The sequence below is a fragment of the Rhopalosiphum maidis genome, chromosome 3 (assembly GCF_003676215.2).
Source record: "Rhopalosiphum maidis isolate BTI-1 chromosome 3, ASM367621v3, whole genome shotgun sequence".
NCBI lineage: Eukaryota > Metazoa > Arthropoda > Insecta > Hemiptera > Aphididae > Rhopalosiphum > Rhopalosiphum maidis.
In genome coordinates, this window is record NC_040879.1 from 51,550,710 (window position 1) to 51,568,545 (window position 17,836).

The 17,836-nt window shown below is 29.6% G+C and overlaps 2 protein-coding genes across 2 annotated transcripts; one reads left to right on the forward strand and one right to left on the reverse strand.

Moving 5' to 3' along the window:
- Window positions 1-1,603: 1,603 nt before the first annotated feature.
- On the reverse strand, window positions 1,604-10,644 carry LOC113557952 (protein argonaute-2-like). Its single transcript, XM_026963491.1, has 17 exons — window positions 10,429-10,644; window positions 10,227-10,358; window positions 9,965-10,139; window positions 9,680-9,902; window positions 9,472-9,619; window positions 8,628-8,885; window positions 8,360-8,505; window positions 8,178-8,248; window positions 8,001-8,114; window positions 7,760-7,926; window positions 7,499-7,683; window positions 7,142-7,238; window positions 6,105-6,211; window positions 5,910-6,039; window positions 5,642-5,841; window positions 3,855-3,924; window positions 1,604-1,624 (listed from the first exon to the last, which is right to left on the reverse strand). The coding sequence occupies exons 1-17, from the start codon at window positions 10,627-10,629 to the stop codon at window positions 1,604-1,606; spliced, it is 2,445 nt and encodes an 814-aa protein (XP_026819292.1). The 5' UTR covers window positions 10,630-10,644.
- Window positions 10,645-15,065: 4,421 nt separating this feature from the next.
- LOC113558997 (cell wall protein DAN4-like) lies at window positions 15,066-17,277 on the forward strand. Its single transcript, XM_026964588.1, has 3 exons — window positions 15,066-15,193; window positions 15,290-15,712; window positions 17,143-17,277. Exons 1-3 carry the CDS (start codon window positions 15,124-15,126, stop codon window positions 17,211-17,213), a joined length of 564 nt encoding a protein of 187 aa, XP_026820389.1. The 5' UTR covers window positions 15,066-15,123; the 3' UTR covers window positions 17,214-17,277.
- The last annotated feature ends 559 nt before the right edge of the window (window positions 17,278-17,836 follow it).

Genomic DNA, 17,836 nt, shown 5'->3' on the forward strand with positions numbered 1-17,836 from the left:
ACATTCATAAAAAAAACTAAGACTATCTTCTGTTACAGTTTCAAAAAACTTATATGTACTGATGTACTTGTGTTTTACCTTGAAATTTGAATGATGATATCGTTCGTATGCAACTATTCAAAATTATCTGTGTAAATAATAATAACATTCAAGTAATTACTAAAGTTTATAGTATACGGTATGTCGGTATACCAGTATAAGAACTGGGTACAGTTGAACACTGTGTACACTGCATAGGTACTACAGTACACAAATCATAATTTTTCTAGTACGATTTGATTCATAATAATAATCGTTATTGATATGTCGAATACCTACCGATGTACAATTGTATTGAAAATATTTTTAGATTTGTGTTATTATAATAATATAAATATATAATAGACAATAGTAAAATGTAATATTGTACGTTGTACGAATCGGCTTAATCCGAATGCTGGTGTTGGTATACCTAGTGGTAGGAGAGCTCGATAAAAGACGTTTTGGTCGCTGACTAGTTGCGCGGAATGTATATAGTTAATAATCTACTTTATTATAGTGATAGTCTATAGTCAAGTATTTATGAAAAACTTTTAAACATTTTATTAGAAAGCCATCACCGGTGGTAGACCACCAGGTTGAAACGTATCGTTGACGGTTCGAATGCGGATCTATTATCGCGCCACAACCAGATTAGATAATCTCCCTTGACCGTGCAACATGTGGCGGATCTTCTTTAGCCGGTTTGCCCCTCCCCCCGCGCTCCACCTAAGTTCGCTTCGTACCGTCTGCCGCGAGTGCTGACCTGTAAACCGTGCCGCCAGCCTTTTAAAACTTATTTTACTCTTTTCCAGGCGGTCGAGCCCGACGCACCGTTGCGTTCGCTCGCCGCCTCGCGCTGTGTTGTGCGACCACACCGCGTGTGTGCGGACAACGCGTTTGTTCGTATGTTAATTCGTATTCCATTGTGCCGTTATTGCCGACTTACTTGTACGCGTTATTATTATTCGCAAGCCGCGGTGTGACTTTGACAATGCGTGCCGCCCAAAAGTGCGTGTCCGGACGACGCGTTGTGTATGAAGTCGTCGTGCCCGCGCACTTTTAAGTCGTTCGTTCTGCAGAAGTGCAGAGGTCAGACAACGCATTTGGATACCGACCGTCGTTGTACAATGCGATTGAACCCGACGCAACTATTCGCGTCTATTTGCGTCGCGCTGCCGGACGGGCTCCATCAACATACATATTAATACATCTAAGTGTATACTGTATATTATACAACGTTGTGGCAGCGAGCCCACACCGTTCCACGTTATTCGCCGTCGTCGCCGATTCAGCTGACGACGCCGTCGGTACCTACTTAACTGGCCGCTTAGGCCTAACTGTAATCATCTTGGTCCTGTGTGCCGTCACGGTAATCATCTATTATCACGTATTATATGTGTTATATCTTTTTTTTTTTTTTTTTTTTGATCGAAAAAAAAGAATATACAATAAATTATTTTTAAAGATAACATTTTCGATTATCTATCTCCTTTAAGCAGAGTTTGTGTTGGAGATAGAGGGTTATTGAATTATATAATATGATGAATAATAAAAAAAAAGAAATTAAATTAAATTTTAAATTTTAAAGATTCAATGTAAGATTCTAAATACATATAACAGTAAATAAACAGATATTAATGCAATATTTTTATGAAATTGTACGTGATAAAAAGAAAAAAATTATAAAAATATATCATATTCAAACATATTATACGAATAAAACAAAACATAGATTAAAATATAAAAATAATTCGATTTAAGGTAAATTGCACAATAACCATTCATTCATTATTTATTTTTTTTTGATTTTTGGTTTTGTAGTATAGTAATTTCTGTTTTATATCATAATCCAATGAATTGAATGTAATAGGCCCAAGATAGTCTATGAATTTTTGACCTCACATTGTTTTTGCATACTTTACTACTATATCTAAAGCTCTGTGTTGTCTTTAATTTTTATATAACTCTGTATTGAACCATGTATTCTAACATTATTGATATTTATTTATATTAATTATTTAATTAATATTATTATTATTATTTAATAAAACAGACCTAATAGTAATTAAATGTTATTAAAATACTTTTAAAAAGTATTTAGATAACTTAAAAAATACTTCAACAAATATTCAAATATTTGTATTAGAATACATTACAAGACTGTCAATTGCAATCAAAAAGTTACTAAATAGGTAACATATTTTTTGATTGTACATATATTATATTATATGTACAGGTATAAGCAAATATAACTATATAACAAATTGTTTCATAAAAAATAATCTAAAAGTAATTTGTGCTGTTGAATCACTCAAAAACAAATTGATTATAATATAAGTACAAATTAAATTTTGTTTGTTTTTGAAACGTTTATTATAATCTTAAAAACAATATTTTAAATTAAATCATTTGAAACAAAATTTAAATTATAATGTTAAAATATATATTATAATTTACAACATAATTATAAATAAGTTATATCCCCTTATTTTATTAAAAATTAAAAAAATAACAGAAGTAAATCATAATATATAATAAATGGATATGATAACAATTATTCAAAATTAATCCATGCCATTTTATTATTCCTTTAAAAATAAAATATACTTAAACCGGCTGATCAAAATGCATAAAAAGTATATTTATATAGAAATTGAATACCTACCGAACAACTAAATATAAACCAAAATTTAATTTTTAACAAAGAAGAAAATAATAAAATTGAAATAATGATAATAATTATTAAATAAATGAATATATAAAAAAATATATATATATATTTATAGAAATATAATAATTCAGTTAAAGTAATAATTTATATTAAATATATAATTATTAATTTAAGTATAAAAAATAATATCATTACCTTTGATCAAGATAATCAAAAAACTTTTTATAAAAGAATTTTTATTTTCTAACAAAGATTGATGATATTCATAAGTATCAGGTACAATATGTGATTTTAACTTTCAGGTACAAATGTACAATACAATTATGAAAAATAAAAAACATAAAATAATTTTAAATATTAATGACAGTAAAAGTATATTTATAATATTTATTGAAATGTATAAATTATTACTATTGAAATATTACACAATGACTGGTATCACATTTTCTGTTTAATTGAGTGCCACATTTAACACAAGTTTACACAAACAAAAAAATGGAAAATGACCAACCAGAAAAACTAAATATAATTAAAATTATTTAAGCTTGAATATAGTGGAAACAAAATGAGATAAGGAGAGATAAAATTAGCAAAAAGATTGGAGTATAAACAATTACTAACTATAAACTATAATACATATCTATACTTAAAAATTATATGACAACTATTATGCAATAATTAGATGTATATTAAGAAAGAAATATATTTTTATTACTGCTATTCAAAAATATTTCCTTCAATACATTAGTTAAACTAATATTTTTGCAGAATCAACATACTAGAAGTATGATAGTGATGTCTGATTTTAATTAGAAATACAATTAAGGAAAAACAGATAATACAAATAGCAACAAAAATATTGAACTTTGGAAATGGACTAAAAAGTAAATGAGAATACAAAATTTAAAAATAACATGTAATAATAACAATAATAATAATAATGAATAGGTAGGTACTTAAAACTAATTAATTATCAGCAGTCGAAAAAATAATAATTTTAGACTAAAGGTTCATTTAAACGCAATGATTGGTACCTAATGTAGATCATATTATAATTTATGCCTAATATTAATATAGGTATTATGCTCTGAGATAATTCTCTTTTTTTTCCAATTTTGGTATTTTAAGTAAAATACATAAATTTTTTTATGTTATTATGTACTGCGTTAGCATGTTTCATTACGTTTGATGTTTGATCTTCACTATGGCCAGATTCATGCGATCCTTCAACACTGAAAATAATAAGTTTATTTTTAAAAAAAATTATAATTTTGTAAATGCACAGAAAAACCAATTTAAATAAAAATTCTCAATTCAAAAACCAATTAAGACATGAATAAAGTTGATTATAAGCAATGATAGTTTACACTTTTATACTTGTATATATACATATATTAAAGTAATGAATTATATTATTTGGAATGCTTTTAAAAATAATACAACATTTTTAGATTTAATATATGATTATGGAAAATACTTGGAACTATTTATTTATAAGATAGTTTTGCTCAGAATTTAGGGAAGTCACTCTGCTGTAAGTGAATTGGATATTATCAACATTAAGCTGAAAATATTATTTATAATTGGTGGGTGTTTTTCAATTTTTTAACTGTTACATGAATATTTTTTATTAAATACTCATAAAGAAACAAAAATATATTGTAAAATATGCCGCTTTACATTTAAGTGATTTTGAATTTTAGGACGAATAGTGTCATTATCAGTGTATTAACATTCATAAAATAAAACAATATTGTTATGATTTACACAAAAGATTTTTAAATATTTTTTTTTAATTTTAGAATGCAAAACTTATAAGTTGATATTAAAAATTGTAAACATTAAACTCCAAAATTGTTTACAAATAAATATAGTTCGAACCAGACACGTATACAGGGGGATTCACTCCCCTCCTTGGAAATAATTTCGAGTAATGAGGAAAAAATTGTTTTATTATATTGTGGCACAATTTGTATTGCTATATTTTGTTAACCCCCCTCTCCCCAATGTTTTTTTATATACGTAACTGGTTTGAACTTGGAAATAAAAGATTTATTAACATATTATAATAAAACTAAAATATTTGAGAATTTAAAATACCTATCAAAAGCAGCTCAATAAATGCCATAATTATATGTTATGTCTATTAATGTTTATTCATATAAAAATCACAACTAAAAAGTATACAAACTATTGTACAACCAAGGAAACTTCGTTGCACCATGTTAACTATTGAGTTAGTCATTATAATACTATAACAGATATTGAGTATTTGAGTGATTACGCTTGTAACTTACGAGTATAATAATTTTGACGTACTGTGCAATTATGTGGACATGTTTTGAAAATGCTTTAAAAAATTGTATTGAGTATAGAAAATAATAATGTAAATAATAATGAAAAATTGTAAATCTTTGTGATTTATGTATATTTTGAAAAACGAAAATAAATTAAGGACGAATCATTAATTTTTTTTATCAACATACAATTTCATTAAAATTTCAATATCAATGCATAAAATAAATTTATTTTTAGTGCTCCTAAATAATGCCTAGGACAAAAATAAAAATAGACATACGTTTATGTAAAACCAATGAATTAATAGCCAGGCGCAACTAGAGCTCTATTTCTGGATAGGCTAAATTGATATCAACAACCCGTGGAGGCTTTGTCTCTACATCATTAGTATTGATAACATATAAAACTGGTTGGACTACAGACAAAACTAGGTGAGCTAATCCTACCCAAGACCCCCCCCCCTAGTTGCGCCTATGTAATAATACTTCTTCTCAAAATATTAAACAAACATTGTCCAATATTATAATAACTCCCAACTCTTCATGATATTGAAATAATGCTGGTAAAGTAAACTCTCAAAAAGTCCTCTTCAAACATAATATAGGTTAGTAAATAGTAATAATATAAAATAAGTAAATTCAATAATCATACTTGTCATATTCATCATCGATGATTTGACGTTTAATCCTAGATATAATTAAGTGAGCATAATAAACAGGAGCCGGTATAGATACAGAACGTGTACATCTGACATAAGTATAACATAATTGGTATGTTAAGCTTTGCAATTCATCTGACTCGAAATGGTTGTCGTCCCATAAAACATGATAGTGGCTTGGCCGACTTGTTCCCTGTAAACATTTATTTTTATTATAAAACACGTTTATACAAGTAAAAAACTACTATTACAAATTATTACATGAATTCCTTGATGACTACATAAATAAAAATCAAATTCTGTAGGATGTGTTATTCCAACATCAACTACTGTACCAGCTGGAATATTTCCAGATTTTCCAAATTGTTCTTTTTTATTGGCAGAAAACAGTCTAAAAAATCAATAAAGAAATAATTTATTAAAAAAAATTAAGAATTAAAATACTAAAATGCAGACTTAGTGTGATGATGTTTTTGAACAATAATATAAGTGATTCCTGGTTTGTAATCACTTTCTAACTTCATACATGCCTCTCGAATAGCTGTAAGTTCGTGTAATAAGACCTATCAATAAAAAAAAAATATTTATATAAGAAAACATCAAAAATTAAATAATACTAATAAGAAATGCAACATCTTATAAATAAATATTGATACAATAATCATATATATTTTAAAAACTTTATAATGAAACATCTAGGTATGTTAATATTTTTAACATTTATAGTTTATATATGTAATATAGTATATAGGTATTTCGTAGGCATATAGCCAAATCAGACATTTTACTAAATGCCTAGGCATATAGTCGAAGAATTTAATTTTTATGCAATTTCACTGTTTATGTTTTAAAAAAATTTTTAAATGTTCCAGCAAATGCCACCGAATAACAACATGTAACAACAAATAATAACTAAAAATTAACAAAAATGTTTAATTATAAATATTATAATATAATATAACCTTTTTATTCATTTTTTAAACTCGTACTATCGCATCTAATTAGTAATTACTTATATATATTTATGATTTAAGATTGAAAACAATAGTGACGATGGACATGAAATTAAATATATTTCATATACCTACGTGTTTTACATATTAAAAATAATACATAGTTTATATTTTATATAAAATAGCAATAAATAATTAATAAAAAATAAAGTTAAATTTTTAAAATAATACAAAATATTTTATTTTTATTAATTGCCTGACTTGAAATAGGCATTTAACTAAAATATGTCTAGGTAGATAGTGAATTTGTATAAAAATTAAATTCTCTGTCTATATGCCTACGATAATATTATACAATTATTAAAATTATTTTGGAAAACTAAAATAAGTTATTTTTTATTGACTTTGAATCATATATTTTATATACTTAAATACAAATAAAATATAACACTAAATCCAATTTATTTACAAAAAAGAAATGACAAGCGTACCTAACCTTAGTATCATTATTATACGACATAAGTATAAAATTAAACGTACATGAGAAAACTGTCCTTTGGATACTCCATCACGGTATAATATTATTCTATGTGGTTTAAAACCTCCAGTACACTTATAAAACGCGATTAGATGTTCTCTAAAATAAATTTTTTTCAAATTAGTTATGCAATTTATAAATTTATATATTAAATACTATGTATTACATTTGTACTTGTGTAATTCAGTTATTGGTTTAAAATTAATGTATGAAATTTAATTTAAAATATTGTTAAGTATGACAACGCCTGGGTCTCCCATGAGTTTTTCTCAGTGAAGCCCAGAAATCTATCGATTTCAAAATTAAATAAACAAATAAAACTAAAAATTTCATTGAAAAAAAATTAATGTGCTACACACTTGACCATAGAACATAGCTCTTGAATTTTTTCTTGTCCGTTTGGTTGATGACGTATAGCAGAAGCATAACGAATGGGATGAGCATCCATAGATCCAACTACTGCTGCAAAAGATGATTTGCTAATGTCACCTATAGATGGGCGACTCACATATGCACCCAATACTAATAGAGGTTCATTGAATACCTAGAATATATTGACAAACTATTAATAAAACAAACAAAAAAAAAAAAAAAATGAAGTTTTTTATAAGTTTCTTTACTTTAGGTCGGATACTTGGTACAAGAATATTGTTGATACCACCTAATTTTACATTCATTTTTAAACACAAGTTGGACAATATTGGAGTAGATGGTTTATGAACAGTTCTTGCTTCAACACATTGTGTAGGTATTCCTAGAACACTGTCTCCAACTCTTTTGACTTCAGCTAATGATTACAATTCATAAAACATGTTTTATTTTCAATTTAATCGGTTGTAAACAAAATAAAAATTATAATACCATATACTGGAGTTTTTCCTGGTAAAATAATAACTATGAGTTGTAATCCAATGAATGTTGATTTTAAATAATTGAACATAGGTTCTACTTGGTCAAGCCTTGTGGCATAATTACCTGATAAAAAAAATAAAACTTGGTCATAAAAAATTTAATTTTTCATATATTTTAAATTAATACAAAAACATGGTTGATCAACTATTGGCATGCCAGCATCGATACTTATCCGTCGGAGTCGTGTTATAAATAGTCTATAAAATAAATAATTCACAGTAAATAACAATAAAGAAAACTACAAGGAGTCTTTGAGACTTCTATTTAAATAATACATTGTTAAATAATTTAGAGATTTCTTAAGTTACCTTAGCACATCCTCGAGAAGAACATTCCTGGGCGTGAAACAAGCTATTGCCCAAACACTAATTTTAATACCTATAAAGAACTTTTTGCCTTTCATATCCCAAACTCCATGTTCGGGCAATACTTGCTGCATGACCTTTGATTTTTCCTATGTCAAACATTATTTATAAAAGTAAATATGTACCGTTTAAACAGATGCTTTTTAGGAAGGGTTTCTTATCAGAATGGTCAGCATAATAAAAGTTATACATAGTGGAGATGTATTTATACCTGAATAGGTAGAGTTCCTTCACCGTATTGCAACTTTGGTGGTGGTAAAACACGACCACGTACTTCCGTCATGCTATTTGATACAGTAAGACCAAATTCTTGTAAATATGAATTGTTATTCATATTAGCTTGACGAATTAAAGAATTAATCTGTTGCTCACAATCAGGAGCATATCGTAAAGTCTCCTTAATCATAGATGATGTTTCTGATTCGGTTAATTTTTTGAAACATCTTTGACCCGCAAACAAGTTACAGACCTAATAAAATAAGTTAACATTTTGTATTACTCTACAATGATTAAACACAATATATCTATATAATAACCCTGTCACACTACACATATTATAAATTTGATTGTTTCTGTATCTGTTATAATATATGAATTATTTAAAATATAATAATTATTATATCAGCCACATAATATAGAACAAATTAAACGTCACTTAAATAAAAATATATATGACAGTATATCAAATTCAATAATAATCTTCACTAATTGTAAAACTGTTGTTATCCTCTGTTTCAGTTGTTCCAAATAAGATGATTTTGTAGCTAATGAGCCGCACACCAGTGAGACAGTGTGTTATTCTTATAGCATATAATAATTATGTACAAAAGTAATTTTATTATTTGCACATAGTTTATTTTGATATGAAACAGAGTATAGATTATTTATGTTAAGAGTAATTAACACTACATATATAACACTATAATAATATAAAATGTTAAAAATGATACAATATAATCATTACAGTTTGATTGTTAGATAAATTATAAGTAAAGGTTAGAATTAAATCCTGTTATGATATATTAAAAATGTATTAATCATCCAAATATACAAACCTCAATAGGAAGATATGTTTGTTTATGTTCATCTCCGACTTGAAGACATGGCAAATGTGAATAAAATAGTTTCCTCTTGTATCTTTCTAAGAAATATTTAGCTACTGTGCATTCTACCGTCAGATCATTTTCCAATTGCAATGGAAAACTAAAAATTATTTCAAAGAATATAAAACAATGTAAATACATTTTAAAATAAATTGCTTACGTTTGAAATTGAGCTGATTTTCTGGTAACATCAATAACTCTATATTTTCTTCGAATTTCTCCACAATGTGTAACCTCTACTTTAAGACCTTTAATTTCATTTGCAAATTTAATTCTTTGTGCAACTGATAATGTTTGTCGTTGACTCCTAATACCACTTATATTCAATATTTTAAACATGAAATCTAACACGGGTTGTGCTTTGTAAAAAGGTGATGCTGACACTAAAAAAAAAACAAATACGTAGATAAAAATAAGCTAATTTTATTTTATTTTTATAAATTACCATCAATATTAAGCATCATTTTCCATTGAGATGGTTTGACAGACTGGTAAAAACCATGCCAAACTTCTTTATCATCACCTAATAAATGGCTATTTCCATCAGGAGGAGAAAAAAATGATCGGCCAACAGATGTGTAAGTCATTGATGGAAGATGTTTCATGACTACTTCCAATGCCTATATAAAAAAAATATTGTAAATAAATATAAATTAATAATCATTAGTTATAAGTAATTAAAAGTTAATAGAATAAGATGAGCTAACCAAAATTGTGTTGTATGGTATCTGTCTTGTGTGGCCTTCTAGTGCTTCTTCCAACGCAAAAAATGAAATTTTGTCTAACCACATGACACGGACATGGAATATTCTACAATTTCCTCCCGTTGCCAGTGTAACCTGATATTAAAATAAATACAATTTTATTTTATTATAATATAATTTAAAATAAAAATAAACATATACTTACTTCTAATTCTATTTCATTTTCACTGATAGGCAGTGGATCCCTTGTGTACAAGTTTTTCCGACCATCAAATACTGGTCGAAGACAACCAAAAATGTCTTTAAATGCCGATACCATACTTTGAATAATTTCACGATTGAGCACTCGTGAACATAAATCTGGTTTAATTTCAATTCCATAATGGTGTAAAAAACCTTGTGGCATTGATATTTTAAAATGATTTGCACGAAGTGCGATTGACCGGCCTTCCCGTCCAAAATTTAGTCGGCGGGGACTATTAAATACTATTAAAACATACATTTTTAATAACAAACAGATCATAAATGGCCAGTTTATTTAACAAGACGTTAAGACCACTTAAAAAATTTAAAAAAAATATTAAAACTAACTTTGCTGATTTTAGAACAAACCATTGTTCAAACGAAATAAACTATGAGTATTTAAGAAGTAACTAGGTATTATAAGGAACGACATTTTTTTGTCAATCCATAAACCTCCTACAATTATAGTTTTTTTTAAATTGAGTATTTCAATATAATTTTAGTTACAGACATATGTAGGTATTCTCTTGTATTTAATAAAAATATAATAAGAGTTTATACTCAGTCTAGTAAAAGAACACACCGAAGTCATCATTTAAAGTGAACTGATGCCGCTGAAAGTAATGAGAAACCAAGCTTTAAACATAAATCTATTAAAATGTCATTTTTCACCAATTTTAATGGAACGAAACGATGTTCAGGGGCTACGGTCGTCAGCAGCAACTAAAGTCGAAGAGTTCGTGAACTGTATTGAATTATCATTATTTAATTTTTTTTGTTTAAAACAAATCCAAAATTACAATCATCTAAGGGACTCGATACGAAATCGGAAACCACGAAAAAACTATCCGCAATGACAGTAATCTCGTTACTACGATATTATTCTGGGAATACAGAACATTGTTTCAAAAGCTTCATTGATCAACTAGAAAATAAAGCTATACGAAATGTGTCGTGTGTGTCTATATACCATAGGTTAGGTACTTACATTGACCGACGTGATCCATAGCTTGCTCTAGTTAATATGGCAGCAACGAACTGAAACGTGTATAGTGACAATCTGATATTCTGATGATGATTATACTACGCTATAACAAAAACGTTGATTGAAAGAATAATAATAATGGCCGGTGAAAAATAAACGAAGAAAATCTTAATGGACTGCATTACACACGTTTAATAGACCCAAGGCCGCAACCACGATTGCAGTGTTGCAAACTGGATTTCGTGTCACGTTCACTGGTCGCACTCAGTGGCGGCTCGTGAACTTTGAAAGTGGGAGGACGATATAAAATTTGCTTATTTATGGAAAGTATCAAATACAAATAATATTAATAATAGTTTTTAATTAAATCCATTATACATATATTATGATAATGAAATAATAATTGATTACGAGTTAAGACCGCACAAAGCAAATAATAAACACACGCAAGTTCAAAATCCACGCAGATCGGGCGATTAAAATCATCATCCCGGAGTCAGTATTATTATTGTGTTTCCCTTTCTTAGTTTTTGTATTTCGAACATAGTTATGACGAGTGACTTTTAACATTGCCCAAGCATCGCATGCGCTGCTCGCCGTTCCCGCAAAATTGATATTGGTTATCAATTCTCAGAAATTTTAAACTCCCCTTATCTGATAATGTTTTCATAATATTTATTAGTGTAAACATAGTCATAAAGGAAACACAATTTTTATTGTTGACAATATTACCTATACTACAATATAAATTTGAAATTTGATATTAAACTTATAAAATAGTAATATATGATAATTTTAGAAGGGGGGTGATCGCCCTATCGTCGGTATCTACGAATCGCCACTGATCGCACTGCTCAATCATTATAAACTTGACGGGATAGGAATGTAACACAAAAATATAAAATTACCACGATTTAAGATAAACATATATTATATACATATATATATATATATATATATCTTAAATCGTGATAATAATTAGATAGCTGACCGTCTTCTTATCAATGATGCTGGTAAATATGCACAGCTGGGGCAATGTTTACTAATCGTTAGAAAGATATATGATAATAAACAACATTTCATACATAACAAGCCGGTTGCCCAACTGTCCTTTTTTTGACGATTATTGTATATTTACGATTTGCACAGTTTGTTAAGTCCACTAATTAAAATGTATGAAAATATAATTATATTATTATGATTTATGAATACTAGTTGTAGATAGGTGTATTATACAAATATATTGTACATAGGGTTCATGAATTCCCAATACATGATAGCAATACGATTAAAAAATGATAAGAATTTGTTAACATTGCCCAAGTGATAAATGGCGTTGGGCATCGTGCAATCATAATTTAATTATGATGTTGTACATGGAGTCGGCTATCTAGTTATTATTAATATATATCTGTGGAATATAACAGTTGGCGCGCCGGTGGTCACCGGTCACACCTCCTGCCATACTTAAACGGGCGCAACAGAAACCGTAATTCAAAACCCGGTGGTCCTTGCTCTTGTTTGTGATTCGCGATAACGCAGCAAGATAAACAGGTTAATCACTTTTTTTTTTTTTTAACGCAATGTATAATACCGATACGGACCTTAAGAATCACGCCTAGCCCCAATTAATGTATATGAATATTTTATAAGATTATTAACCGTATATTGAGTAAACAATTTTGTCATGCCTCATTTAATGTGTAGATATAGTATTAAGTATCTATATCGAATATTAGTATAATTGGGATTAGAAAAATATTATGAAAACCATAGAATTCCGATTCTGAACGTGTGTGAATAAACGTGCGCTGTGCCTTAGGTTAGGTACTTACATTGGACGACGGGATGCCTGGCAAGCCACGATCCAGTAATTGCAGCGTCAGCGAGATCAAAGTGCAAAGTGATCGTATAAAATGACGATGGCAGATAAAATTGTAACGATCTTATAAAGCCATCACTAACACTACGCTATAACAAAAACACTGGCTCTGGAAGAATAATAGTAATGGCGGAAAAAAAAATAAATGAAAAAAAACCTTAACGGACTGCACTACGCGCATGTAGTTGACTCAAGGCCGACAACCAGTGTTGAGAAGCTGAAGTCGTTTCATGTTCGCTAGAAGCGTAATCGTTATTAAATTGGTGGGATAGAAAAGCAATGATCGACGCACTAATGGTCACCCCTCCCATTATACCTATATGGTTATAACGAAAACCATAATCCAAAACCCGATGCGCCTCGCTCTTGTTTGTGATTCGTAATATCATGGCAAGATATACAGGTTAATCAACAGAATTTTTTTTTAACGCAGTGTATGAAACTTAACTATAAGTAAATTATTAACTAATTTCATATAATTTAAACTTTTTCACTCAATTGATAACAAATAAAATCGAAAAAAATGTTTCAGTCATAATGAATATTCAGTAAAATTGTGTGTAGTATAAAATTAGCAAATCAAAATTTCCAATTCTAATATAAAATAGTCATTTGAAGAAAAAACTAATTTAAATAATTTTTGCAAAAATCAGGGTATTTTAGGAGTATCCCAGTAAAAATGTATACGTATATATTTAGTTTAAAAATAGTTAAATTATATTATATTTTTGGGTCAAAAGACAGATATTTCACAAATACAGTGCCTGATTAACCAATTCATGAACCTAATACAATTCATAATTTTGGGCCCCAAATTGTCCATTTCTATTTTTTTTAATGCCAAAATAAAATATATGCACAATGTATTTGTATTAATTCATAAATCGTCAGATTTTTTTTTTATATTTGTCTAGAACACTCATTTTTTATAAAATATAAAACATAATATTTAATGTATTAAAATTAAGGTAAGGCGCCGCTGCAGCTGCACCGCCACGAACGCAGTATCCGCGCGACAGTAGGTCACGATGTGCTGCGGGCAGACCGATGCAACGAACAATTGGAACAAACCGTCATTCATCCAAACTAAGCGATGCGTATTGAGCGCGCCACGATCGCTACAGTTGGTTGGTTCACTCTAGTGCCGAACCACTGTTCGTTCTGTGTTTCTCCGGTGTACCGTGTCCCGCTTCCGCCATTGTAGCAGATCGACGTGCGCCTGTTCCGCTAAGGTTACATAATCATTGCTTCGTTTAGCCGAACGTCTGCCAATAACTGTTGATACATTTTTAATCGCCCACGTCGATTTTCATAACCGTTTAATAACCGTGCGTATAACGATCGGATCTGTACGCAAACGATTTCGGTGTCCGTAATTACGCTGGTGTTTGTAGACATGTATAACCATCAACCTTCGAGTGGGTCAGACGACGGGGACTCTTCAAGTGACTGTAGCAATAAAGGCACGTCATGGAAGCACGAGTTGTCGACTTCCTCGTCTTCGTCTTCGTCTTCGGCTTCGTTTTGGTCTTCGTCTTCGTCTTGGTCTTCGTCTTGGTCTTCGTCTTCGTCCTCGTCATCGTCCTCGTCTTCGTCCTCATCTTCGTCCTCATCTTCGTCCTCGTCTTCGTTTTCATCTTCGTTTTCATCTTCGTCCTCGTCTTCGTCCCCGTTGAAATTCACTGTTGACGACAGCGATGCCAATAAGAATATCGAATTTCCTCGCTTGTTTCAACGCTATAATCCTAGTGCCTTCATTGTCAATAGAAACGTACAATTAGGCCTCTTAAATGATAACAATTTTTTTCGCGTATATACCCCCGAAATTCGTAAAGACCGCAGGAAAAATTCCCACTCGAGGTAAGATCAAAATTCTAAAACCAAATCAAGAAGGTTATTTTAAATTTTAATATATTTCTAATGTCTTAATTCTAAAATAGCATAATCTATGCATAGAAAACAAACAACATTATGTCATACTTCTCCGGTTCACCATGAAACCGATAACGTTGGCGACGTCCCAGAAGCCGACGACGACATCAACGCCAAGGCAGTCCTCAGACAACAGTTGTCATTACCGGACGTCCCAGAAGCCGACGACGACATCAACGCCAAGGCAGTCCTCAGACAACAGTTGTCATTACCGGACGTCCCAGAAGCCGACGACGACATCAACGCCAAGGCAGTCCTCAGACAACAGTTGTCATTACCGGACGTCCCAGAAGCCGACGACGACATCAACGCCAAGGCAGTCCTCAGACAACAGTTGTCATTACCAGACGTCCACTACAAAACCGACAACGTTGGTGACGTCCCAGAAGCCGACGACGACATCAACGCCAAGGCAGTCCTCAGACAACAATTGTCATTACCCAACAAGTGTGTATTCAACATATCTACAGTTAGTGCGCGAAATAAGTAGTTATTTACAGTTAGATCATATACTATGGATGGAGTCATAGTCCCGATAATTGAAGCACATATAAGCGACAAGTCTCTTCTTGACATTCATTATCTGCGCATGCGCAAGTATACTTGTCGCATATTCATTGTAATGTTTTTACCTAACCTAACCTACCACTGCGTCAGTTCCGAATAAATATGCGACGAATACACTCGTGCATGCGCAGATAATGAATATCAAGAGTCCGTCGCTAATATGTGCTTCAAACATAGAGCTCATAGGGTCTATGGCCTCAAATTGTTTACACAGGCGTGATGATAGGCCATGGCTCCATCCATAGTATATTATGATCTAAGAAACACGCTATTTGCCCGTTTACCGCGCGATATTTTGCTATCAAGCCACGCCACGCCGTTATCATTTATTGTTGTTGTTTACTCACCTGAGTGTTGTTATCACGGTCGGTGGATGAAACGCAATTTTTGCGTAAGTCCTGCAAAAAAACAAAACAATAAGCGGCAAATGGCGTGAAAAAAATGTCTCTTTGTAATAAACTAACAAAGTATCGTTCGCTCTGAAATATATCCCATCGATTGATTCGCTATACTCGCCCGCACAGCAGATCACACTTGTCTAGCTAATAATGGTTTTGTTTGTTATCAATTTTCAAATGATAGTTAAATTGTTGTACTAAAAAAAAATAATTGGACTGGTTAATACAATAGGTAGGTGTAATCGTCCGCCACTATACAATTTTTATTATACAATTTGGAATTGTAATAATTGTACATTCTACTTACTTTAATTTTCTTATCATATTTTTGAACATTTTTTTTTAACTTGTGTCAGTTCAGGTTATATCCGATGTGTTCAAACATTTTATCCATGGTTGATTAGTGGGAATAGTCTACTCATTTAAAATACAAATAAACAATGCTTTGGATATTGTAGAAAAATCAACCACTCATAATCAGTTATATAAATATATTTTGTAATAATGTATTAAAATGATTTTAACTTAAATTATTATTTTTCAAATTACTTAGTAAAAGTTAAGTTGTGAAGATGGATATTTTAATTAGCCAGGAAATTAGTCAAATTTTTATTGGTTAATATCCACCTTTGTAAATATGATCAAAGTAATGAAAATAGATGTTCCAAGTCACTCTAGTGGTACCATTAAATTAGTTAAATAGTTTGGAATATTATATTTATAACTTTTACATTCAATAAGTTTTCATATGATATATTTATTTCTATTTAGTTATTAATATACCAGTAAAATCTTGTTATAATAATATTTTCTATTCTACGAGTTCTATGGTTTTAAATTATAATTGTGAATTTTTACTTAAATTATTTGTAATAGGTATATTAATTATTAAATACATTTTTTGTTTAATAGTTCTGAGTCAATCAAAGATGTCCACCATCAGCCACAGACTCCATAATTATTTTTCAAAGAGAAATAGTTGATAGGGATCCAAAAGATTCTATGTATGGTGATAGATTTGAAATTGACGAAATGTTTGGTCTTATGATAATAATTCATAATTCATTACCATCTCAAATGGCGAAAAAGCATTCACTCTGGTGTAGGCATACTTGATGTTACTACTACTTATAAAAAATGGCCTAATATAGTGCTCATGTTTTACCGGAAATATTATGGAGAAATCTGATACATAATCCATATGTAAATAAATAAATAATGTATCTGATATATAAGTCTATAATTAACTTATGAGCACTAATTACGTTAGTACATGCCTAATGTACCAATACTTTTATATTTTATTATTTATCATAAAACATTTTTTTTTTGTTTACTCTGCTTAGAGTCATAATGTATTTTTGTGACAAATATTGTTTAAGATTTTAATCAATTTTTTATAACTAATAATAATTATTAATTAATTAAAACTAATACTTAACACTAATAATAAATTATTGATTATGGTTTAATGACAAATTTATACTGGCACATTCAATTTAATTAGATGTTTATGAATAGAGATAGGATGTTGATGATCTAAAAAAATATCAAAAATTATCTTAAGAATATGAAACTGTTTGAAAAAAAATTTAGTAAACATTTA